Here is an 18,967-nt window from a genome sequence, read left to right as displayed (position 1 = left end):
TCAGACCAGGTTGGGTTCATACAAGTTTGGCAGGATACCGATAACTTGAGACTGATTGTGGATTTGGTTGCTTTGAATGATGGGCCAGGTTGCTATTTGACGTGATACAGAAAAAGACATGTCAACATATATTGGCAGTTTATTTTTCTTTTATTTGCTAATTTTGGTTTCCCTCCTGAACGTCTGAGATGGATTCAGATCTTTTATTTGTTTCTACGATCCAGGAAATGGAGGGACAGTCATCTCATAATACTGTCTCTTCTTCTGGGGAAAACCCTGCAGAGGCGTTATGTCTGGGTTTAGATATTCTCCCCTTGATGCACGTGATGTATTTTTCTATATCAAAATCATGGCAATAGCTTGAATGATGATCATATAAGTAACCACAGGAACATTGATGACTGCCTCTGAAAGAAAATAAGACAAAGAGTTCCAGCATTTTGAAGGAATTACAGATGGATTTCTTTTTTACACTTATACTCTGTATTGTCAGCATATAAGATGCTGACGGAGAAAGTAAAATTGTCAGTGGTACACACTGTACACTTGGTTGGAATGATGCAAATTACGTTCCTACTTCTGTATGGAGATTAAATCTCGCAATGCAGAGATTTATTCTGCAAAAATCCAAGAGCAAGTCAGGCCAAGCAAGAGACCTGACAAACCCATCAATTTACCCCTGCCTGTTCAGGACTTATATGGAAAGGCATAGACAAATGCTAATTTAGTTGTTATTCCAAAATATAATCTAGCTTGGTTCAATTGTTTCACCACTAACTAGTGGTCATTACCCTACACTTTTCCCTTCGGGCAGAAGGCCATCTGTGTTCCATTTAAAATAACAAAAAAGATTGTGTATAATATTCATATAAAAACCAACATATGGGTAATCTATCTTATTACATTATACTGTTTTAACTGTCTTGAAATGTTTTAATTGCTCCCACTTATTTTAAATATTACACATATGTATTTTAATGCATCAGAGACCGCAAAATAAAGATTGATTTTTTAAAAAGGAAAAGGAAAAAAACAGTTATAGATTTTAATCCCTTGCCTTTTGCACCTGTCATCTCCTCTGCATTAGGAATCCTAGCAAATGAGCAAATCTACCTGATTTTCAGAATTGGAAGGAAGAATTGTTTCCCATTATCTACAAAAAGTTTTATTAAAGCCCAAAGGGCAAGAGCCAATACTTTGCCAATACTTACTGCTGTTTTCAGGGTGAAATTGTGGGGGTGTAATAGTTATGTTCGCATTATGCAAGTTTGTTATATCTGGAGACGGAGACGGAGACGGATCTGGAACAAACGTGAAGGAGGAGAGCAATTACTGATTATTCAGCTCAGTTTGTGTACTCCATGTATTGCCAAACTATTGTTGGGCAGGGCCTGCTTTCACTGGAGGAAAGTCCTGTAACCACCAATGGACTGCACATTGGGATATGTTTTTTGCTATTGACAATAGAGGTAAGGACATGCCACTTTGCAGAGTTTACACCTCTAGGTCATTCATTCCTACATGTAGTGCTTTACATGTTTCTTCAGAAATATATTCAGAAGCGCTATTCAGTTATTGCTTATGATTTGTAGATTGCCTTTTACCCAGTGAGGGGACCCAAGGCACCTGAAAATGTTAATACATGTAATATTAAAAGCACAATAAATTAAATGTTAAAAAGCAATTAAATGTGAAATAATAAGTAAAAAATGAATTATGTAGCATTTAAAGCTTTAAAAGCAAATTTAGTGAAAGAAAGAAAAAAATAGCATCCAAGGACAGTCATCATTCTTAAAAGTTACTAAAAGCTTGTCTGAAGAGGTGGTCTTCCAACCATTGGCAGAAGGACAAAAGGGAGGGGGGGCAACCTAACATTTGAAGGGAGAGCATTCCATAGCCTGGGAGCTGCCAGAGAAAAGACCCTCTCTTGTGTCTCCATCAAATGTGCCCGCACTGGCAATGGGACTGAGAGAAAGGCCTCCTCTGAAGATCTAAGGGCCAAGAAGAGGGAGATATGGTATTGCGGATAGTCCGGACCTAAACCACAAAGAGTTTTATATAGGATGTAACCAGCACTTTAAATTGGCCCTAGAAATGACTTGTAGCCAGTGCAGTTGTTGTAGCAGAGAGTTATACATTCCCTAGAACAACTGCAGGGAGGGATAAATCTACTCCCTGGATTAATATATAGATCCCGTTTACCTCACTTTTGAGAAGAGAAGCAGTACAATCGTGCATGACAATTAGGTTAGACGCATTCCATGTTCTAAATTATATTTCAAAGGAAACATCAAGGTATATTTTACCGATGTGTGTTGCCTTTGGAAAAATGTTTCAGTGCATTTATATGTTTTCCCCCCTAGGTTCACAGCCACTAGTTGAGTCTCTGGTCCTTTATTGTGGATAAGTTATAAGAGCCTACACTTAATAAGACACCAGCCAGAAATGCTTTCTCAGAACAGGCAATTTATCATGTTGCATTTAGTCTTAGCCAGGATTTGACCAGAGTAGGCCTGGCAGGATCAAGCTGTAAACAAGCAAAGTTTTCAGAGGAAAACACACATGCCCACAGCCTTTCCAGCCAGACATACCCTGAAGACACCAGAGGAGTTTTGCTTATAGCGGTCTTTTTCAGGACTTACCAGGAACAGTTACATTAACTTGAGCCAAGCATCTTTGGGTAAAGTACTCCCTGATTCGATACAGGCCTTCATCTGCTTTTTTCGCATCCTGCAAGGTGAAATTTTGGTTGTCCAGAGAAACCTCTGTCTTGTTGTCATGTTTGTTAAGATGATTTGGAAGACCAATCCTAAACCTTTTTCCCTTACATTCTTGGAAGTCACCGTGAAGTAACAAAATCTTCCCAGTTGTATTAATTGGGAGAATCACTGATTCACTGCTCCCTTGAGGTACACTCATATGGAATGTGTGGCTACATTCTTCTGTTCCTGTTAAAACAAAATGTTGATATGGATGACTTTCAGAAACCGTTAGAATTAAGGATACAGCAGAAGTTGGTTTGTGGTTTAGCGGTCAGAATATCAGACTTAAGAAGCTGGGCTTCAAATCCCTGCCTGGCCACAAATACTCAAGGGAGGTTAAATCAGAGGATAATCCATCTTGTACTTCCAGCAGAGACAAATATATTCAATTCCCTTAATTGGACAGCAAAAGAAGTTAGCACAGCTTGGAATTAAAATTAACTTAGCATGTCCCAAAAACACCACACAGAACTTAAACCAGCTTAAATGATTACTCAGACACTGCTTTTAAAGTAAAAGAAAGAAAATCTTTACTCATAGAAACAACTTGCAAACTGCAGGCTGAAGCTTGATTCAGAAAAGTTGCAACAGTAAATAAAAATAACAAGTACGTCCCAGGTTAACAAGAAGGATAAAGAAAAGGTTAAAACAGTAAAAAATGGGTTATCTCAGACCCCGTGGTTGGAGGGAACAAAAATGGTGGGCTTAGGAGGGGTTCATCAGAGCATCCTCCCTCTAACATGTCCCAAAACCTTCTGGAAGAATGTCTATACCAAGGCAGAAAACAATAGTAATGAGAAAGGAGGAGTTTTACCTTTGCCTGCCAAACAACAGGCAGTAGTTAATTGGTTAAGGAGAGGAACAGGTGGTCAAAGGAACTACCAGCATTCAAAATAAATAACGCACAATTCCTCTCGGGTGGTTGTGCGCTGGCTGGCATGTTGATTTGCTATACAAACTCCAATAGGTTTACCAATATTAAACCACTTCTTTAATATCTCACATACCTCAAAATTCTATTACAGAATTGCCCTGCCAGGAAAAAGACAAGGCAAGATCATCATTACAAAACATGGTATTGGGCTTTGTGATTCCTTAGAGCTCACAATAGCTCAGTTAGGTAAGAATCTTAAAGATAGCTAGTTTGTGGCCCTCTCCACCTCCTGGATTTAGCCAGACCCTGCTGTTCAACAGACCTGTCCTTTTGTAGAATTTTTATATTCAGTTTTGAAAAGAAAAATAGAGTTTCATTAGAATCAGCATCAGCATCAAGAACATATTCAAAGATCATTGCAGTTAAATAAAATAACTATTTCCCATGAAAATAATAAACACTACTAAACTGGCTAAGGTGGGCTATAGTGGGCTCCTTCTTTCCCCTTTACTTACATCCTCTCTCCTTCATGGAATCGAATCCAGATCAGAACATTTGAATCTCCATTCAGCTACTTTCACATAACCCACCATCCATTTCTCTACACTCTCTAACTCCTCATTTCTTCTTGACAACTCTGGCTGTTAACCAATTAGCCTTAAGAGGCTGTACCAATTTCCTCCTCCCCTTATTCCCACAGAGAGTCCAGGTGTTTAATCTTTTCTCCAGTTCCCTCGGAATGTTGAGCCTTTCACCGGCTCTCATTTCGCCCTTCAGCTTTACCTCGAACCAGGCTGTAAGGGTCACCAGAAAAAAAACACTCTCAGGACACTTAGAAAAATACAGTCCAATGTCTCTCAATTCATCTTCACACAGAAACCATCTGACTCCATCCTACATTTCTCTGACTACATATCCCATCATCATGTCAGGGGCGTTGGCCATTGGCCCTGCCTGGCATCGCGGAGGGCAGTGCCAAGGCTGCCAGGAGGAGGGCTGGCATCTTCCACTGCGACATCGCTCCCCCTCCCTCGGCAGTGGAGTTGAGATCATGCGCGACAAACCACAGTTTTCCGGCCGGGCTCAGCGCTTGGCAGCCACCGAACCTGCCCCGGTTGAAAGTAACGAGGCAACAGACCATGAGCCAACCCCCCCCTTCATCAAAGTCTTCCCTTGCCTTCCCCCCCCCCCGCCAGGATCCTTTGATTTCCTTTAGCTCCCGCCCCTCCCCACGCGCCCCCTTTACCTGCACAGCATGGCTTGATAGAACCTGCAGAGAGGAAGAAAACAGCCACACGGGCCGCGAACCACCGGTGCCGGCTCTCGCTGCGCGCCATGGCTTCTCCGGGCAGAATGAAGAGCACTTCCTCGGGTGCCTGAAGTCATCTGGTGGAGCTCCTCCCCAACTTCCCCCTTCGGTTCTACCCTCTCCGTGTCTTTTAGGGACCAGCCATGTCACATCTGAAAAAAAAAAAAACAACGGTGTTTTTCACAACGAGAGGGGGACGCTGCTCTTCATGCAGTCTTCCACAAAATAAACGTTCTTTTCTAAAATATTTGTTCAAAAAAAAAATCCTATTAGTTCATAAGGTGCGCCTCTGCACGGTGTGTCCTTAGGCAGGTCGTTTAGAGCAGTGGTTCTTAACCTTTGTTACTCGGATGTTTTTGAACTGCAACTCCCAGAAACCCCAGTCAGGATAGCTGGTGGTGAAGGCTTCTGAGAGTTGCAGTCCAAAACTCCTGAGTAACCCAAGGTTAAGAACCAGTGGTTTAGAGAGTGTGACTAACTATGCAACCCGTGTACAGGAACGCGTTCGCAAAAGCGTGTTCCTGACCTCCTGGAACTTACTTTCTTAAACAGATAAATTAAACAGGTCGTATTATTAGCATCCCGTGCAAAATAGCTTTGGTGACCAAATTGTTGACTGACAATTTCTCTCCGGAACGAGCTACAGTAACATGGCCGTCGGGATTAGGGCGATCTCTACTGTCCCCAAGAGATTTCGCAACCGTTTCAGCGTCCTTAATTTTACTCTGGAACGGCGGTATTGGTTTGAAGAGTTTCCCCTGCAACCAAATCGTGAGGATTAGGTGTTTAATTCGTTTTGGCAGCAATGAACTCATGCCGATCCCTCCGGAGCTTCTCTGCAAAACCGTTTGCTTTTTAAAAAGAAAGTATGTATCACACTTTCATTAGCAATAAACATCAAAGGAATCGGAACTAGCTTTTTACAAGACCAAGATTTCGTTTTAAAGTATCACTTTCAGCCACTTTGTTCCCCTTTTTTTTTTAATCAACCTTCCCCGTCTGATCATCGAAAACCTGGGTTCATGGAGCATCACAATATTACGCCCTTTCTCGTTTCTCAAGATGACGAAGAAAAAGTCAAAAGAAAAACGCCGAACAAATAAGAAGCAAGTGTATTACAGCAGTAGCCTGCCCAGTGAGGATAGAAGGCTCGACTAGGCTTGGTTTAAACCCACCAAAAAACAGCACTCAGGGCAAATTATAAACTCTTAATAGAACAAAAATAGATTAAAAAAACCTCCTGTAGTTTAAAGAAACTTACGGTAGTGTTGGGGGAGGAGAAGGAAATTGGTACAACCACTCGTTAAATAAGTTCACTTAACTTGAAAGTCTTGTTAGGGTCTCCAGAATCGTGATGTGACTTGAGGGATCACGATGACACGCACATTGTCTTTAAGGTACCATAAAGTTGCTCATCGTTCATTCATTCAGTCCTCATGCAAAGTACAGTACTAGCAACGACTAACACGCGATCTCTTCTAAAAATTGCTGGACTGAAAATCCCAGGGACGCGAGCTGGGCCTTAACCGCGAGCCCCGGTCGTAATAGCCCGAATTGGAGGGGGGGCGCGCACGCGTTCACGGGGACCCGCCCTCCGACCATTTGGACGACATGGGCAGCACAAGATGGCTTAAGCATTCTTTAAACTCTGGGGCCCTTGCCTTCCCCGAAGGACGGCCGGTCCTGTTCGAAATGGCCCGCTCCCTCCTCGGATCTCTCACTCTCCGTCCTGGGGGCGCCAGAAGTGGGTTCTGACACCGAGTGAAGAAACATTGAAATTTTGGAATGAAAATGGATGGAAAGAAGTGTAATGCTAGTCCTGAGGGTGATGGGTTCACTGTTATGTTTTGTAATTTATAGTCTCGTAATTTATAGGGGGTTTTTTTGTTGTTGTAGTAGGTATTTTGTATTTTTCGTATTTTTTTGTATTTTTTGTACTTTTTTATTAAAATAAAATTTATTAAAATTTAAAAAAAAAAGAAGTGGGTTCTGACTCGAGGGCACATCTCCGCCCACACCCACCCCTTGGCGCTGTCAAAATCCGAGGGAGGCGATTTCGGGCTTAACCGCCCGCTTGGGGTCTTAATGGCCCGAAGAGGGCCCGAAGGGGACCCTTCCCAGGGAGGAGGGCGAAGCCCCGCGTCCCTCTGCGCACCTGGCCAGCGCGCCCGCCAGGTTGTCGGGGGAGTGGGTGCGGGTGTGGGCGTCCCTCCTCTCCCCCTCCTGCTTCTGCACGGCCGCCCGGCCGCTCACCTGCTTCCTTTTGCTGCTTCTGTTCTCCAGGCTGCTGCTTCGGACTGGCTGGAGCGGCGATGCGGCGAGATCTCCCTTGGAGAGACCCCCGCCAAGGAAAGGCGCCTGACGGCTCCAGGTAAGTGTGGAGGTACCGGGCGCTGTCCAGGTTAGCCGCCGGACCTCTTCCGCCCAGTCCAGGGAGGGAGCACCTTTTTTCTCTCTGATCAAGCGCCCTTTGCGCGGCACAGGACCGAGGGCGCTCTCTTTCCCGCGTGCCTCTGGAGAGACTCTTGGGGAGCCTGGCTTGAAGCCGGCCGCCTGCCGAGGGAGGAAAGGCCCGGCGGCACCTCAGATGCTCCCCCCCCCGCGCGCAAGTCCCGGTCCTTCTCGAGCTTCCAGCAGCTGCTGGACCAGACTGAGTGTAGTTCCTACTGCTACGGGATCTCCAATCCCCGCACCTCAAAAAAGACAAAATGGAGCTGGAAAGTGTGCAGAAGAGAGTGACTAAAATGATGAGTGGGCTGGGGCACCTTCCTTATGAGGACAGGCTACGGCATTTGGGGCTCTTTAGAGAAAAGGCTCCTGGAGGGGGATCAGATTGAGAGTCTAAAACTATGAAGGGGGTGAACCAAGTGGATAGAGGGAGGCTCTTTCCCCTCTCATGCAATCCCAGAAGCAGGGGACATCTCCTCTAATTGTATGTTGGGAGAGTGAGAAGAGACCAAAGAAACTATTTCTTGACCCAGTGTGGAACTCTTTGCCACAGGATGTACTGATGGCATCTGACCTAGATGCCTTTAAACGAGGATTGGATAGATTTCTGGAGGAAAATCCATCACAGGTTACAAGCCATGAAGAGGAAGGTCCCTCCAAATTCCAGAGACAGGGGAAGGAGTATCAGGAGACAGGTATCCAGTTATCTTGTGTGCTCTCAGAGGCCACTGGTGGGGCCCCTGTGAGATACAGGGAGCTGGACTAGATGGGCCCTTGGCCTGATCCATCAGGGTTCTTCTTATGTTCTTATGGGACAGTGTTTTTGTCTTCTTCATTCCTTCCTTTTTTCTTTTTACTACTTTTTGTTTTGCTTCTGATCTGAAATGTCGATTGTTAAGGGGACAGGCGGGAATGTGTTCTTAGCAGAGAGGATACCAATGAATCACCATGGAACACTATTTTAGAAACATTGTATTCATCAGTGGCTATTTGCTCTGTTTATTTTTTAAAACAAAAAAACCTTGAAAACATTTAAGCTAATTTGTTATGAGTTATTTCCACGATGTGCTGGACTTCCATCTCCTGATATTAAAATAATGAATTGTGATTGATATTGCTACTATTCCTCACTGCCCCCACGACCCTGTGTAGCTGGAAAGTAGCAGGTCTTCTTTCTCCAGCTCTCCATGTGACATGCAGAGGAAATTGTGGAATGTAAAGTCAAGCCCGGTCCAATTTCTCCAAAACACTTGCCCTCGTGTAGTGGTTTGAAATAGTAAATATAATAGCAGAAATGACTCTTGCATGCTCCTGTGGCTTTGTGCCTTACACATGCTCCTTTGATCTGTGGTGAGTCACCATATCATGGAAGCCTTAAACAAGCCCCATGCAATCATTAAGGAAATGTATGTGTTCTCCACGGATTAAAGAGATCGTGTTAGTCCTACTCCCCTTCATCCTTGCAATGAACATGGGAACACAATGGACTGAAGAGAAGGAGTTGCTGTATGTCGTTAGGAATCTTCAGTGAGTGAAAATCTCTCAGAATCACATTTCTGTCTCCTATGGAGAAACTACCCTCGTACAGCAGCCAGTTCCTGTTCAGACAGTTATGTTTTGGTGTTCAGTGGAGCCACAGATGGAACTGCTCATTTAGTCCTTGGTTCTTGCCATTTTTCTTTTCCTGCAGAATAGGTATAATCATCTTGAGTTTGCAGAAGATCTTTTGGAGAGTTTTTGCCACCAGATGAGTCTACTCTGCCAGCGGTTCCAGCCCTATTGGGCCTTTGCTTTTATTTTCTTGGTCTACCTATAGGAGTGAGCCTGTGGTTAAAATGTCCTGTCTCCTAGAGCAATCCTCAGCTTCATCATCCACCTTCAGGCATCCATATCTATTATGCAGCTCTACTGGAGAGTAAAAATCCTCCAGTCTGGATTGCTTACGGGTTGGTGAGATTTTTTTTTCTACTCTGGAAAGGGAGCGTTCTTTTTCTGCCCCATTTGAGTTGATAGTATTCTTGGTATTCTGACATTCTCAATATTCCCAATAGGTCCTATGTAGATTTCTTTGCTTATCACTTTGTTCAGCTGTCTCTTCAGTAGTATTTCATTAGCCAGGCAGAGCCCGGAGATCTCTCTTGTCTCTTTACTCTCCTTCCTTGTTGAGGATTTTTCTGCTTTTAAAAGTCTTCCAGCTCTATGCTGTGGCTGAATACAGATGTTATTGTTGTTTGAGAGTGAGATAAGGCTGAGATTAATCTCCGCAACCTTCTCCTTCGCCCCCCCCCTTTGGGAGGCCAACTCCCTAGGATCCTATTGTGACTCCAGAAAAAAAAATGTTAAAAGATTTGCCAGAGCCAATGTTAAAAGCTGAGAGGTTGAAGCAATTTAAAAAATTAAAGAATTAAATTGTTTAAAGTATTAAAAAGTGATCTGAACTATTTAAGACAAGGAGTAGAGCAAAGCGCGGCTCCACGCTAAAGCTGGAACCTTCTGGTCCGTTTAGAGACTTGATTTCCCTAAATGCAGTAGAATGTGTTTTAAAAAAGAATTCACCCTATTACTTGTGTGTGTTCTTTTTTTAAAAAAAATTGTGTTATTCACAGAATTATTTAAAAGTAAACCACTGTGTTGTCCTTTTACTTTGCATTACTCAGCGGAAGGAAGGAAGGAAGGAAGGAAGGAGGGAGGGAGGGAGGGAGGGAGGGAGGAAGGAAGGAAGGAAGGAAGGAAGGAAAAAAAACACACAAAACCCCCACCTCTGGACTGATAAGTGAACAACAAAAAAGTTGGAAGAACCTTTGAAAGTATCTCTAAAAAAATCTTAGAAATATCCTTCGGAAGTAGTTTTTAGAAATGACTAACAGCTTTACTTCATTGCCCAAGTCAAGTAATTTCTTTCCTGCTCATTATGTTACTCTTCAAATGCAATTATGTTATCCTATTATCACGAAAGTGAAAAAGAAAAACAAAACAAGAGAAATGCTTTATCCTGCTTCCTTAGTCATGCAGAGTGAGGTGGAAGGGTCTGCTTGCATTGAAGTGAGTTGCTAGCACAGAAGCTATTTTCAGATCTCTTTGCCCAAATGCTGAAGGTCAGATAGAAAAGATGTAAGACGGGAGGCACAACAGATGTTGGAGGGAGAAGGACAGCAGGCATTGGGCTGTGCAAAGTCTCTACCATATTTGGAGATCACACCACCAGGCTTGTGGGATCAGGTGAACCAACTACAGAGTTGGCTTCCACTGAGCAGTGGTTGGCATGGAGATTGGCTTCCTGTTTGTTTCTTCTCCTGCTGCTGAAGACCCGTCAGTTTGTCTAGACAAATGGGTTATCTTTTTCTGCTTACATCTTTATACACTTTAAATTTGTTCGTTAGACTTTTATACTGCACATTTGGCTGCAAGGCCACTCTGGGCAGTTTACAATAAAATGAAACAAAACAATAAAAGAATAACACCAACGCTATATAAAAAAAAATCAGACATAATACTTGTACAAAAAAAAATCAAATTCAAAATAGCAATAGCTATCAAAATTGCAATTTGATCCATCACTAATAACTAAAACAATAAGAATGCAAACATAAACACAAATAAGACCAAGAACATTGCATTGATCACCTGGTTAAAAGGCAGAAAAAGAATCAGCAAAAATGTATACCGGATGCCGAATCCTACACACCACAGAGATTAGAAGGCGTTACAGAGGCACTTCTGCCTAGGCAGCTGATGAATAAGATCAACAGCTAGAGGGTTGTGCAGACTGACCACAATAAATGTGTTTTTGTCAGAGATAACATTCCTTAGAGGAACATTCTCTGCCTTAATAACTAGATTTTCAAGAGAAAATGAAGTTCTTAAAACATCCGTTGAAAGCCACGTTGACTCTGTGATTTTGGTCTACAAAGGTTGTCTCCAGTAGCAGCTCCTGTTGTCTTCAGCACCTTTCTCTGCATAGGTCATGGTTGGGGGAATAACCTATGCAGATTTAAACATCCAGGAAACCCCTTCCTCTTTGAACCCATCAGTGCCACATCCATCTGAGAACTCTGGTAAGTGCCCTATTTATTCATGTTTTTATCACTGACGGATGTTTAGTACAAGTAATTCAGCGGGGGGGGGGGGGGGTTTCCTAGAATCTGAATTTCTCTGATTTATCCTGTAGGTCTCTTAACACTTATTTTGCTGTCAGAGCGAACCTGCTGGACAGTCTCTAAAACGATGGAGGCTTCTTTTAATTTAGAACTCAAAACAAATTATACGGAGACATGCTAGACCAGTGGTTCTTAACCTTTGTTACTCGGATGTTTTTGAACTGCAACTCCCAGAAATCCCAGCCAGCACAGTTGGTGGTGAAGGCTTCTGGGAGTTGCAGTCCAAAACTCCTGAGTAACCCAAGGTTAAGAACCAGTGTGCTAGACTCTAACAGGTGAAGGCGCAGGCCATGTGAATAGTAATGCTTAAGTATTAAAATCACAACGACTGAGAGGAATTAGTTGCTCGTAGAACAGAATAATGAATGAACTCCTCAGAGAATTATAAAATATTCAATTTACCTTACCTTATTTCAGTTTTTAAAATTCCTCATTTCCCTATAACTATGAGAGCCATTTGGATGTAACGGATAGTGTGTCAAACTGGGACTTAGGAGATCTCGGTTCCAATCCCCACTTAGCCACAGAAACTGAGGTGGCAGTTATGAACAATTCCTTCAGTAGTTCATGACACTCCCAACAACCTGAGCATATCTGAGTTAGATTTGGGGGCTTAATGAAAATTAACAATACTGAAAATCAATTAAACTGTAACGCTAATTTTCTCATTAGAGAAAATGTCATCCATAATAGGTTGAACTCCATCTCTCAGATTAAACAAATAATCCCGTCCAATGGTGCCTTTACTTTGTCTGGAGAGAACTTCACTTTACCTGTCTTCATCAGGTTCATTATTTTTTTATTTTTAAAAGAAAGAAACCACACTAAAAAAACCCCACACCATTGTACCTCTATTTTGAATCCTCTCCAGCTATTTGTGTGTGTGACTCATCTGCTCCTTTACTGATTCTGGGCACTGATTCACAACCTTAATATCCTTATCTAAACCAGACATAAAGGAAAAATCACCTTGCCATATATTATGCCATATATTACAGGTATGAAGGGGAATGTAAACAAAAAAAGCACTGCATATCTTTCCCAAACACCCACACATGTCTAAAATAAGCACAAGCAGCCTTAATCTGAATCATGATAAAGGCGCATGGGGGAGAAAATACACCTTCCCATTTCATTTTTTGTGTATACATGCTGGATGGGTCTGAATAGGTTTTCTTTCTTTTAAAAAAAAAACAAACAACCCACAACCCTAGTCTTTATAACAATAGGATCCCCTGCTATTTTAACCTCCACTTGAGGGGACAATTTTAAAAATAAAAACCAGATAGGAAAAAAGTTTACTCTGCTCCCACCTGCACATGTCTTGGTCCCAAACATAACCAGGACTGTGGATTGAAGCAGAATTAAAATGGAGTTACTCCCTCCTCAACTTGATAAGTATAAGTCCATCCAGAGATGATGCTGTCAGACAGCTGTATTTCAGCTGTTTCTAGAGTGATCTTGTGCTGGTCAAACTTCAATTGTAGTTGTTTTTTTTTTAACACAAAACCCAACAGCAACACAGCCTGTCCAGAGTCATTTAGCAAAGCGCTGCTTTGCAGTCCTACAGTATTATTGAGAGACTTCTTCCTCTAGAAGCAGATGAATTATTTCTTGCAATTTAAAAGTAGGGTGCTTGGGAGTAACAATATTTTCAGATTTCCAGAGGTTTCACCTCTGCCATTTTAACTTCGCCACAGAAATAGCCTTTAAAGTGTATTCGATACATGTGCACACACCTGTAAGAACAAAGGCTATTATTTCTGTTTCAGTTAAAAAGATCATAGCCTGAACACTGGTAATTCTGCCTCGCTAGCTGCATCCTCTTAAATGAAATGTTGCAGACATCTTAACCAGTTGTAGTTGTAGAAGAGGTAGCCGTGTTAGTTTGTGCAAGCGTTAGCAGTGAAAACAAAATAAAAATTAAAAAAATGATTTTTTAAAAAGAACAAATAAAAAAGATTAAAACATGGTGGCACTATCTTATTTTTTAAGTTAAAACTTATATTTTTTAAATGTGCACTTCTGTGGACAAGTCCACTTCCTTCTACATCTTAACCAGTTGTTCTTAAAGGTGTGCACACACATATCTAATACATTTTATCTACAGGTTAGGAGCTATAGGATTGCAGCTGAGAGAATCCTAAATTTCTTCTTCACCATGAGTTGAAACCACTTCCCCTCTCTCTCAATACATTCTCCCTCCCTCCATTACTTTTATGAAAATAACATGCATAGAAGAAAGGACACCGATTTACTCATGAAGAAGGGTTGGTGGATTGGGCTGTAAGGTGACCCTACTTTGCGCATTTCCCTGGTAGTAAGTCTCTTAAATACACTCGGCCTCCCCTTACCCCAATTAAATGTGCTTTGAATCAGATGGCGTGCCTACACTGCAAGCCACATGTCCCTCCAGACAGCATAACTCTGAACTTTATGGCTGAATGGAAGTTTGGATACAGGTCTCTGAAGCCTTGCTTCATTGAGCATCAGGATATCATGAACAACCAATTCCATTGTTTGCCTTATTTTGTTTTTCTTCAAGAAGTCATTCAATATGTTCCTGTGAAAGAACCATGCATGTAATCATTTTAGTAACTTTAACTGTCATTCCTTTCATCCTCATTCTCCTCACTATCATTTTGTGGCCATCTGGGTTTTTTCATTGCGTGTCACCTACAGTGGTGTGCCCTGATATTTAGCTCAAGTTAATTTAACATCTTTTAGCCTTTTGTTTCTGATCATGGGGCATTCTTGGCAAAGATACTGGAGTGGAATTGCCGGTTCCTACCCCAGGTGGATTGCGTTTAGTCAGAACTCTCCACTATGACCTGTCCGTCTTGGGTGGCCCTGCACGGCATAGCCCATAGCTTCTCTGAGTTACTCAAGCCCCTTTGCCACGACAAGGCAGCAATCCATGAAGGGATTGCAAAGAGAACAAACCTATCAATTCTAAAGGAAATCAACCCCGAGTGCTCATTGGAAGGACAGATCCTGAAGCTGAGGCTCCAGTACTTTGGCCATCTCATGAGAAGAGAAGACTCCTTGGAAAAGACTTTGACGTTGGGAAAGTGTGAAGGCAAGAGGAGAAGGGGACAACCGAGGATGAGATGGTTGGACAGTGTCATCGAAGCAACCAACATGAATTTGACACAACTCCGGGAGGCGGTGGAAGATAGGAGGGCCTGGCGTGCTCTGGTCCATGGGGTCACGGACATGACTAAACGACTGAACAAACAAAATTTAACATCTAAGGTCCAGTGCAGGCTTAGTGATCACAGTGTAAGAGCTACTGTCCCATTGCAGCACACACACACACACACCCTTGAAGGTATTTAGAGCAAAGAATCACTTAAGTCGCTGATGGACACCTGTTGAACAACAAATACGATGATCTTCATGGTTAGCTGTCCTGGTTGGAGCTACAGTAATAGGAACTGTAGTCTGATGCCATCTGGAACAGCTTTTGAAGTTCCTTCCCACACAGGCAATCATTGATGGGCGGCGGGGGGGGGGGAACAGCAATGGGGAAGCAATGCTTAAATGAAAAAAGAACATACGAGAAGCAGCTTCCATGTCACTCACAAGGAACTGGGACTAGGTGAGTGATGGAATGGGGAGGGGGGAATGGACGTTGATTGCTCATGCCTTCGCTCTGTGCCTTGTCTTGGTTAACCACAGTTTTTCAGTGCTTGAGCTATGACATGGAATTTTATACGCTGTACAGTCATACTGACTGCCACCCCCTCCTTCTGGAGGTCCTTGGGCACAGTGCTACTACCCACAAGTGACAGGACATGGAGAACCATAACACAAACACACACATCGTGGTTAGACTAAATATTATGTGTAAAGACCACATAGGAAAACCTACCAAATCTCTGCTTTTTTAAGAGAAAAATGTTAAACACACACAAAAATTCAGCAAAACTTTATGCAAATGTATGAGGTTAAAATGCCTTTGTGCTTATTTTTATTTTTCAAACCACAAGCAGTATAACAAAGCACTGTAATGATAAATAAACCTTGTAGCAGCTGATAACAGTCCCACAGCGTGCATTATTGTATTACAATAATGTATTGTATTTGCATTTTAGATAATAAGAGAGAGACAGAGAGAGTGCAAGGCAAAGAGTTGTTGATATACACTCTCTGTTTTAAATTGCTCTTTTCTGATATCATTAACTCTTCAGGGACTCCAAGTCATTATTGGCTATATTGCAAGCTCAGTCAGCAAAGGGAATTTTATGGTTTCTTAATTTTATGATTTTTCTTCCAGTGGCCACTGTTCCTTCTGGGCTTTTCTCCATCTTGGGAAATGTTAGAGATGTTCACCTCCACCCCTATCACAAAAATCCGTAGAAACCCATAGAAGCAGCTTGTGGTCCAAGCACATGGGGGCCTTTCCCTCCAAAAGTAGAGGTTGAGGCACATCTCAGATCAAGAGAAAGAATCTCCCAGCAAGCATGGCCACTAAGTATTCATTCATTCATTCATTCATTCATTCATTCATTCATTCATTCATTCATTCATTCATTCATTCATTCATTCAAAACATTTTTACTCTGACTTTCTCCATAAAAAGGACCCAAGGTGGCTTGCATCATTAAAATACAGTGTTTATAGCTAGCAATGGTGAGTACACAAACACAAAAACAAATGTGTTACTGGAAAACATAGGCAACGCCAAAACACATTCAAAGCTATAAGATACAACAATCCATTTAAAGACTCCACTCAGGCAGCCAGTCACTGAGGGAAGGCTTGCCTGAAGAGAAAGGTCTTCACCTGCTTGGGGAAGGACAGGAAAAATTGGGACACTCTGGCCTCCAGTGGGAGGGAGTTCCAAAGTATGGAAACAGCAACAGAGAAGGCCCTCTCCTGTGTCCCCATAGATGCACCTGTCAAGCTAGCAGGGCGGAGAGAAAGTCCTCTCCTGATGATCTTAACACTCAATCCGGCTCATAAAGGGGGAAGCAGTCCATGAGATAGCTTGGACCCAAGCTGTTTGGGACTTAATAGGTTAGAACCACCACTTTGAATTCAGCCCAGAAACAGATCGGCAGCCAGTGGAGCTGCTGTAACAGGGGGGTTGTGTGACTCCTCTGTCCAGCTCCAGTTAGCAGTCTGGCTGCTGCTAGGCTGCTACCTGGACCCACTGAAGTTTCCTGACACTTTTCATTTTCCAGACCACAAACAATATATCAAGGTAATGATAAATAAATTTTGCAGTGACTGATAACAGTCCCACAGCATGCATGATTGTATTACAATTACAACATACTACTCCTTGTGCGTGTTACGGTCCTCCAGCTGGAATGTAACTCAGGTATGTGTTACCTTGGCCAGATCAAGCCCCTCCTGGAACGGACACAGCTGGCGCACTAAGTGTTAATTGCACAAACGCAGTGCTGGCTACCTCTGGAACTTGGGCATCCAGGCTCAGAGACGAATCCAGGAGCTCCCTCAAGCTGTATGCTGTTTGGGGGTGAGGGTGCTGAAATCCTGTTGCTTGGTGTAGTAAGTTGCAACTAGACTAGCCCTGTAGTGGGACTTACAGAAGAGCGGACTCACAATATCCCCCATTGATTCAGTGGGCCTGCTCTGAAATCTACTTTGCTAACCAACAGAGTTTCAGCCAGAGTCCAAAACAGCAGTTTTTCAGGCTGTACGTACAGGTTGTGTCCCGCCTCCAGTCTTCCTTGCTACCCCTTGCCCCTTCTATTACACCCTTCACTCCAGTGCCCTCCGTTCTCTACCAACTAACGCCATTGGCTCGTCCATCTTCTTTATCTCCTTCTGTCCCTTCAATCTCCACTCACAGTTCAGCCGCCGGTGGAACAGAACAGACCCATTTTCCCAGGAGGCAGACCAGTCAGAAACGAGTAGTGGTGGTGGATACCAGGGCACCATAGGTCTATAGGGGTAGGTGGAACAGTCACTCCCCTCCCTATTTCTAACCTTAGTCCCACTCTTGATTTAGCCAGGAGTAGGGAACAAGTACCTTTTCCCTTCAGAAAGACCGCTCTTTTCCTTCAATGTTATGCAGATTTTAACCTGAGGCTATATCATTAGTCAGGGAACAGCTCTCAACCTGAGTGGCTTTGTTCTAGTTGATTTATACCCACACCCTCAGGGCTCAACTGGATGTAAAGGGAGATTATCTGATGCTACTCACTCAAACCTGAGTGCTCGCTGGAAGGATGGATCCTGAAGCTGAGGCTCCAGTACTTTGGCCATCTCATGAGAAGAGAAGACTCCCTGGAAAAGACCCTAATGTTGGGAAAGTGTGAAGGCAAGAGGAGAAGGGGACGACAGAGGATGAGATAGTTGGACAGTGTCATCGAAGCGACCAAAATGGATTTGACCCAACTCCGGGAGGCAGTGGAAGACAGGAGGGCCTGGCGTGCTCACTGTCGGACTTAAGGACTAAACAAGAACAATTGATATAACCTGGGACTTCAGCCCAAGTCACAATGTTCCATGCAATTATCTCTTCAATACAGACTTAATGGGATTAATGACCCATGTAATACACACCGTGCAGTGTTCCCCACATCTTTATGGACGATGTTGCATTTCATTATCTGAGAAGTGCTTTCTAAATGCTGGTCTTATCTGGCTCTGACCCAGAGAAGCCTGCTGCTCTGCATAACCTTGTACTGGAAACCAGGGTAGTCCCTGCTGTCCCATGAATGAAAAATAAAATCTACAGGTAGGCTATAATTTATCTGGACTTAAAAACGCCACAAAAGTGTGCAAACTTTTGAGTTCTTCAGATCTCCTCCTAATGGTGAGGAGGTGATCTGATCCAGCCGAGGAGACTGGAAATTCAGGGCCCAAACGATCACCAAAGTAAGATTTTCTACCTTCTACATCTACTTTTACTTTTTTTTATACTTTTTTTTCTAAAGAGGGACTGTACAGAGGATTCATCCTGTATTGTTTAACTTGCTGGTCATTTGGCCTTATTGTTTAGCCTCAACCGGCCAAAGAAGGGGGTTCCGTCACCCTCCAAATCTGCTGGGCAGTTTTGCTGCCGTAAATTATCCCACGCCCTGGTATGCCTCTGCTCTGCGCCCTCTGAGCAACTTCTCCATTTCCCCACAAGGGAACGGGCAGATCTCGCCAGCGCCAGCCCCTTCCCCGCCTCCTCCGGACGCTCGCGGCTGCGGCGACAAAAAGAGTCGCTCTGCGCCGATTGGTGTCGAGCGGGTCGGACGCGCGAGAGGGCGCGGCGGGAGTTTCGCAGGTGAGTTCCGCGGGCCTGCTCTTCGCAGCCCCGCTCAGGGTGCCCCCCCCTTCTCAGCGAGCTAGGTGGCTGTCGTTGGGGTCGGTTCGATCCCACCGGCAAGGGAAGGTCCCCTCCTCTCCAGGTCCCGGAGGCGAAAAAGATCCCGGGCTGATGACAGCCAGC

At 43.4% G+C, this 18,967-nt stretch overlaps 2 protein-coding genes across 11 annotated transcripts in view; one reads left to right on the top strand and one right to left on the bottom strand.

Annotated features, from left to right (window-relative positions):
- Positions 1-18,967, top strand: part of LOC110069874 (C-type lectin domain family 2 member B) — a 73,090-nt gene that overhangs the window by 34,188 nt on the left and 19,935 nt on the right. For 3 of the 10 annotated variants that reach the window (XM_072989151.2, XM_072989146.2, XM_072989152.2), the window contains exons 3-4: positions 7,229-7,316; positions 11,305-11,448. The gene's annotated coding sequence lies outside the window, so the exon portion shown is untranslated. Of the gene's footprint in view, positions 1-5,090; positions 6,343-7,228; positions 7,317-9,083; positions 9,340-11,304; positions 11,449-14,787; positions 16,028-16,962; positions 18,803-18,967 lie in introns of those variants that run through there. The other 7 variants (XM_078388724.1, XM_078388723.1, XM_078388726.1 and 4 more) reach the window with 7 other exon arrangements.
- Positions 132-5,006, bottom strand: LOC144587587 (uncharacterized). The gene is made up of 4 exons (XM_078388731.1): positions 4,883-5,006; positions 2,643-2,948; positions 1,212-1,301; positions 132-407 (listed from the first exon to the last, which is right to left on the bottom strand). The coding sequence occupies exons 1-4, from the start codon at positions 4,971-4,973 to the stop codon at positions 337-339; spliced, it is 558 nt and encodes a 185-aa protein (XP_078244857.1). The 5' UTR covers positions 4,974-5,006; the 3' UTR covers positions 132-336.

Source organism: Pogona vitticeps, chromosome 2 (genome assembly GCF_051106095.1).
Source record: "Pogona vitticeps strain Pit_001003342236 chromosome 2, PviZW2.1, whole genome shotgun sequence".
NCBI classification, from domain to species: domain Eukaryota; kingdom Metazoa; phylum Chordata; class Lepidosauria; order Squamata; family Agamidae; genus Pogona; species Pogona vitticeps.
Note: the sequence above shows the minus strand (reverse complement) of the source record. Positions and strands in the feature narration are given on the sequence as shown.

Coding starts and splice junctions, on each gene's coding strand:
- LOC144587587 (XM_078388731.1), bottom strand. CDS start 4,973: ATGGCGCGCAGCGAGAGCCGGCACCGGTGGTTCGCGGCCCGTGTGGCT. Junction 1,302..2,642: donor AGTTAATGTAACTGTTCCTG/GTAAGTCCTGAA, acceptor CGTTTGTTCCAG/ATCCGTCTCCGTCTCCGTCT. Junction 408..1,211: donor ATTTCACCCTGAAAACAGCA/GTAAGTATTGGC, acceptor ATTTTCTTTCAG/AGGCAGTCATCAATGTTCCT.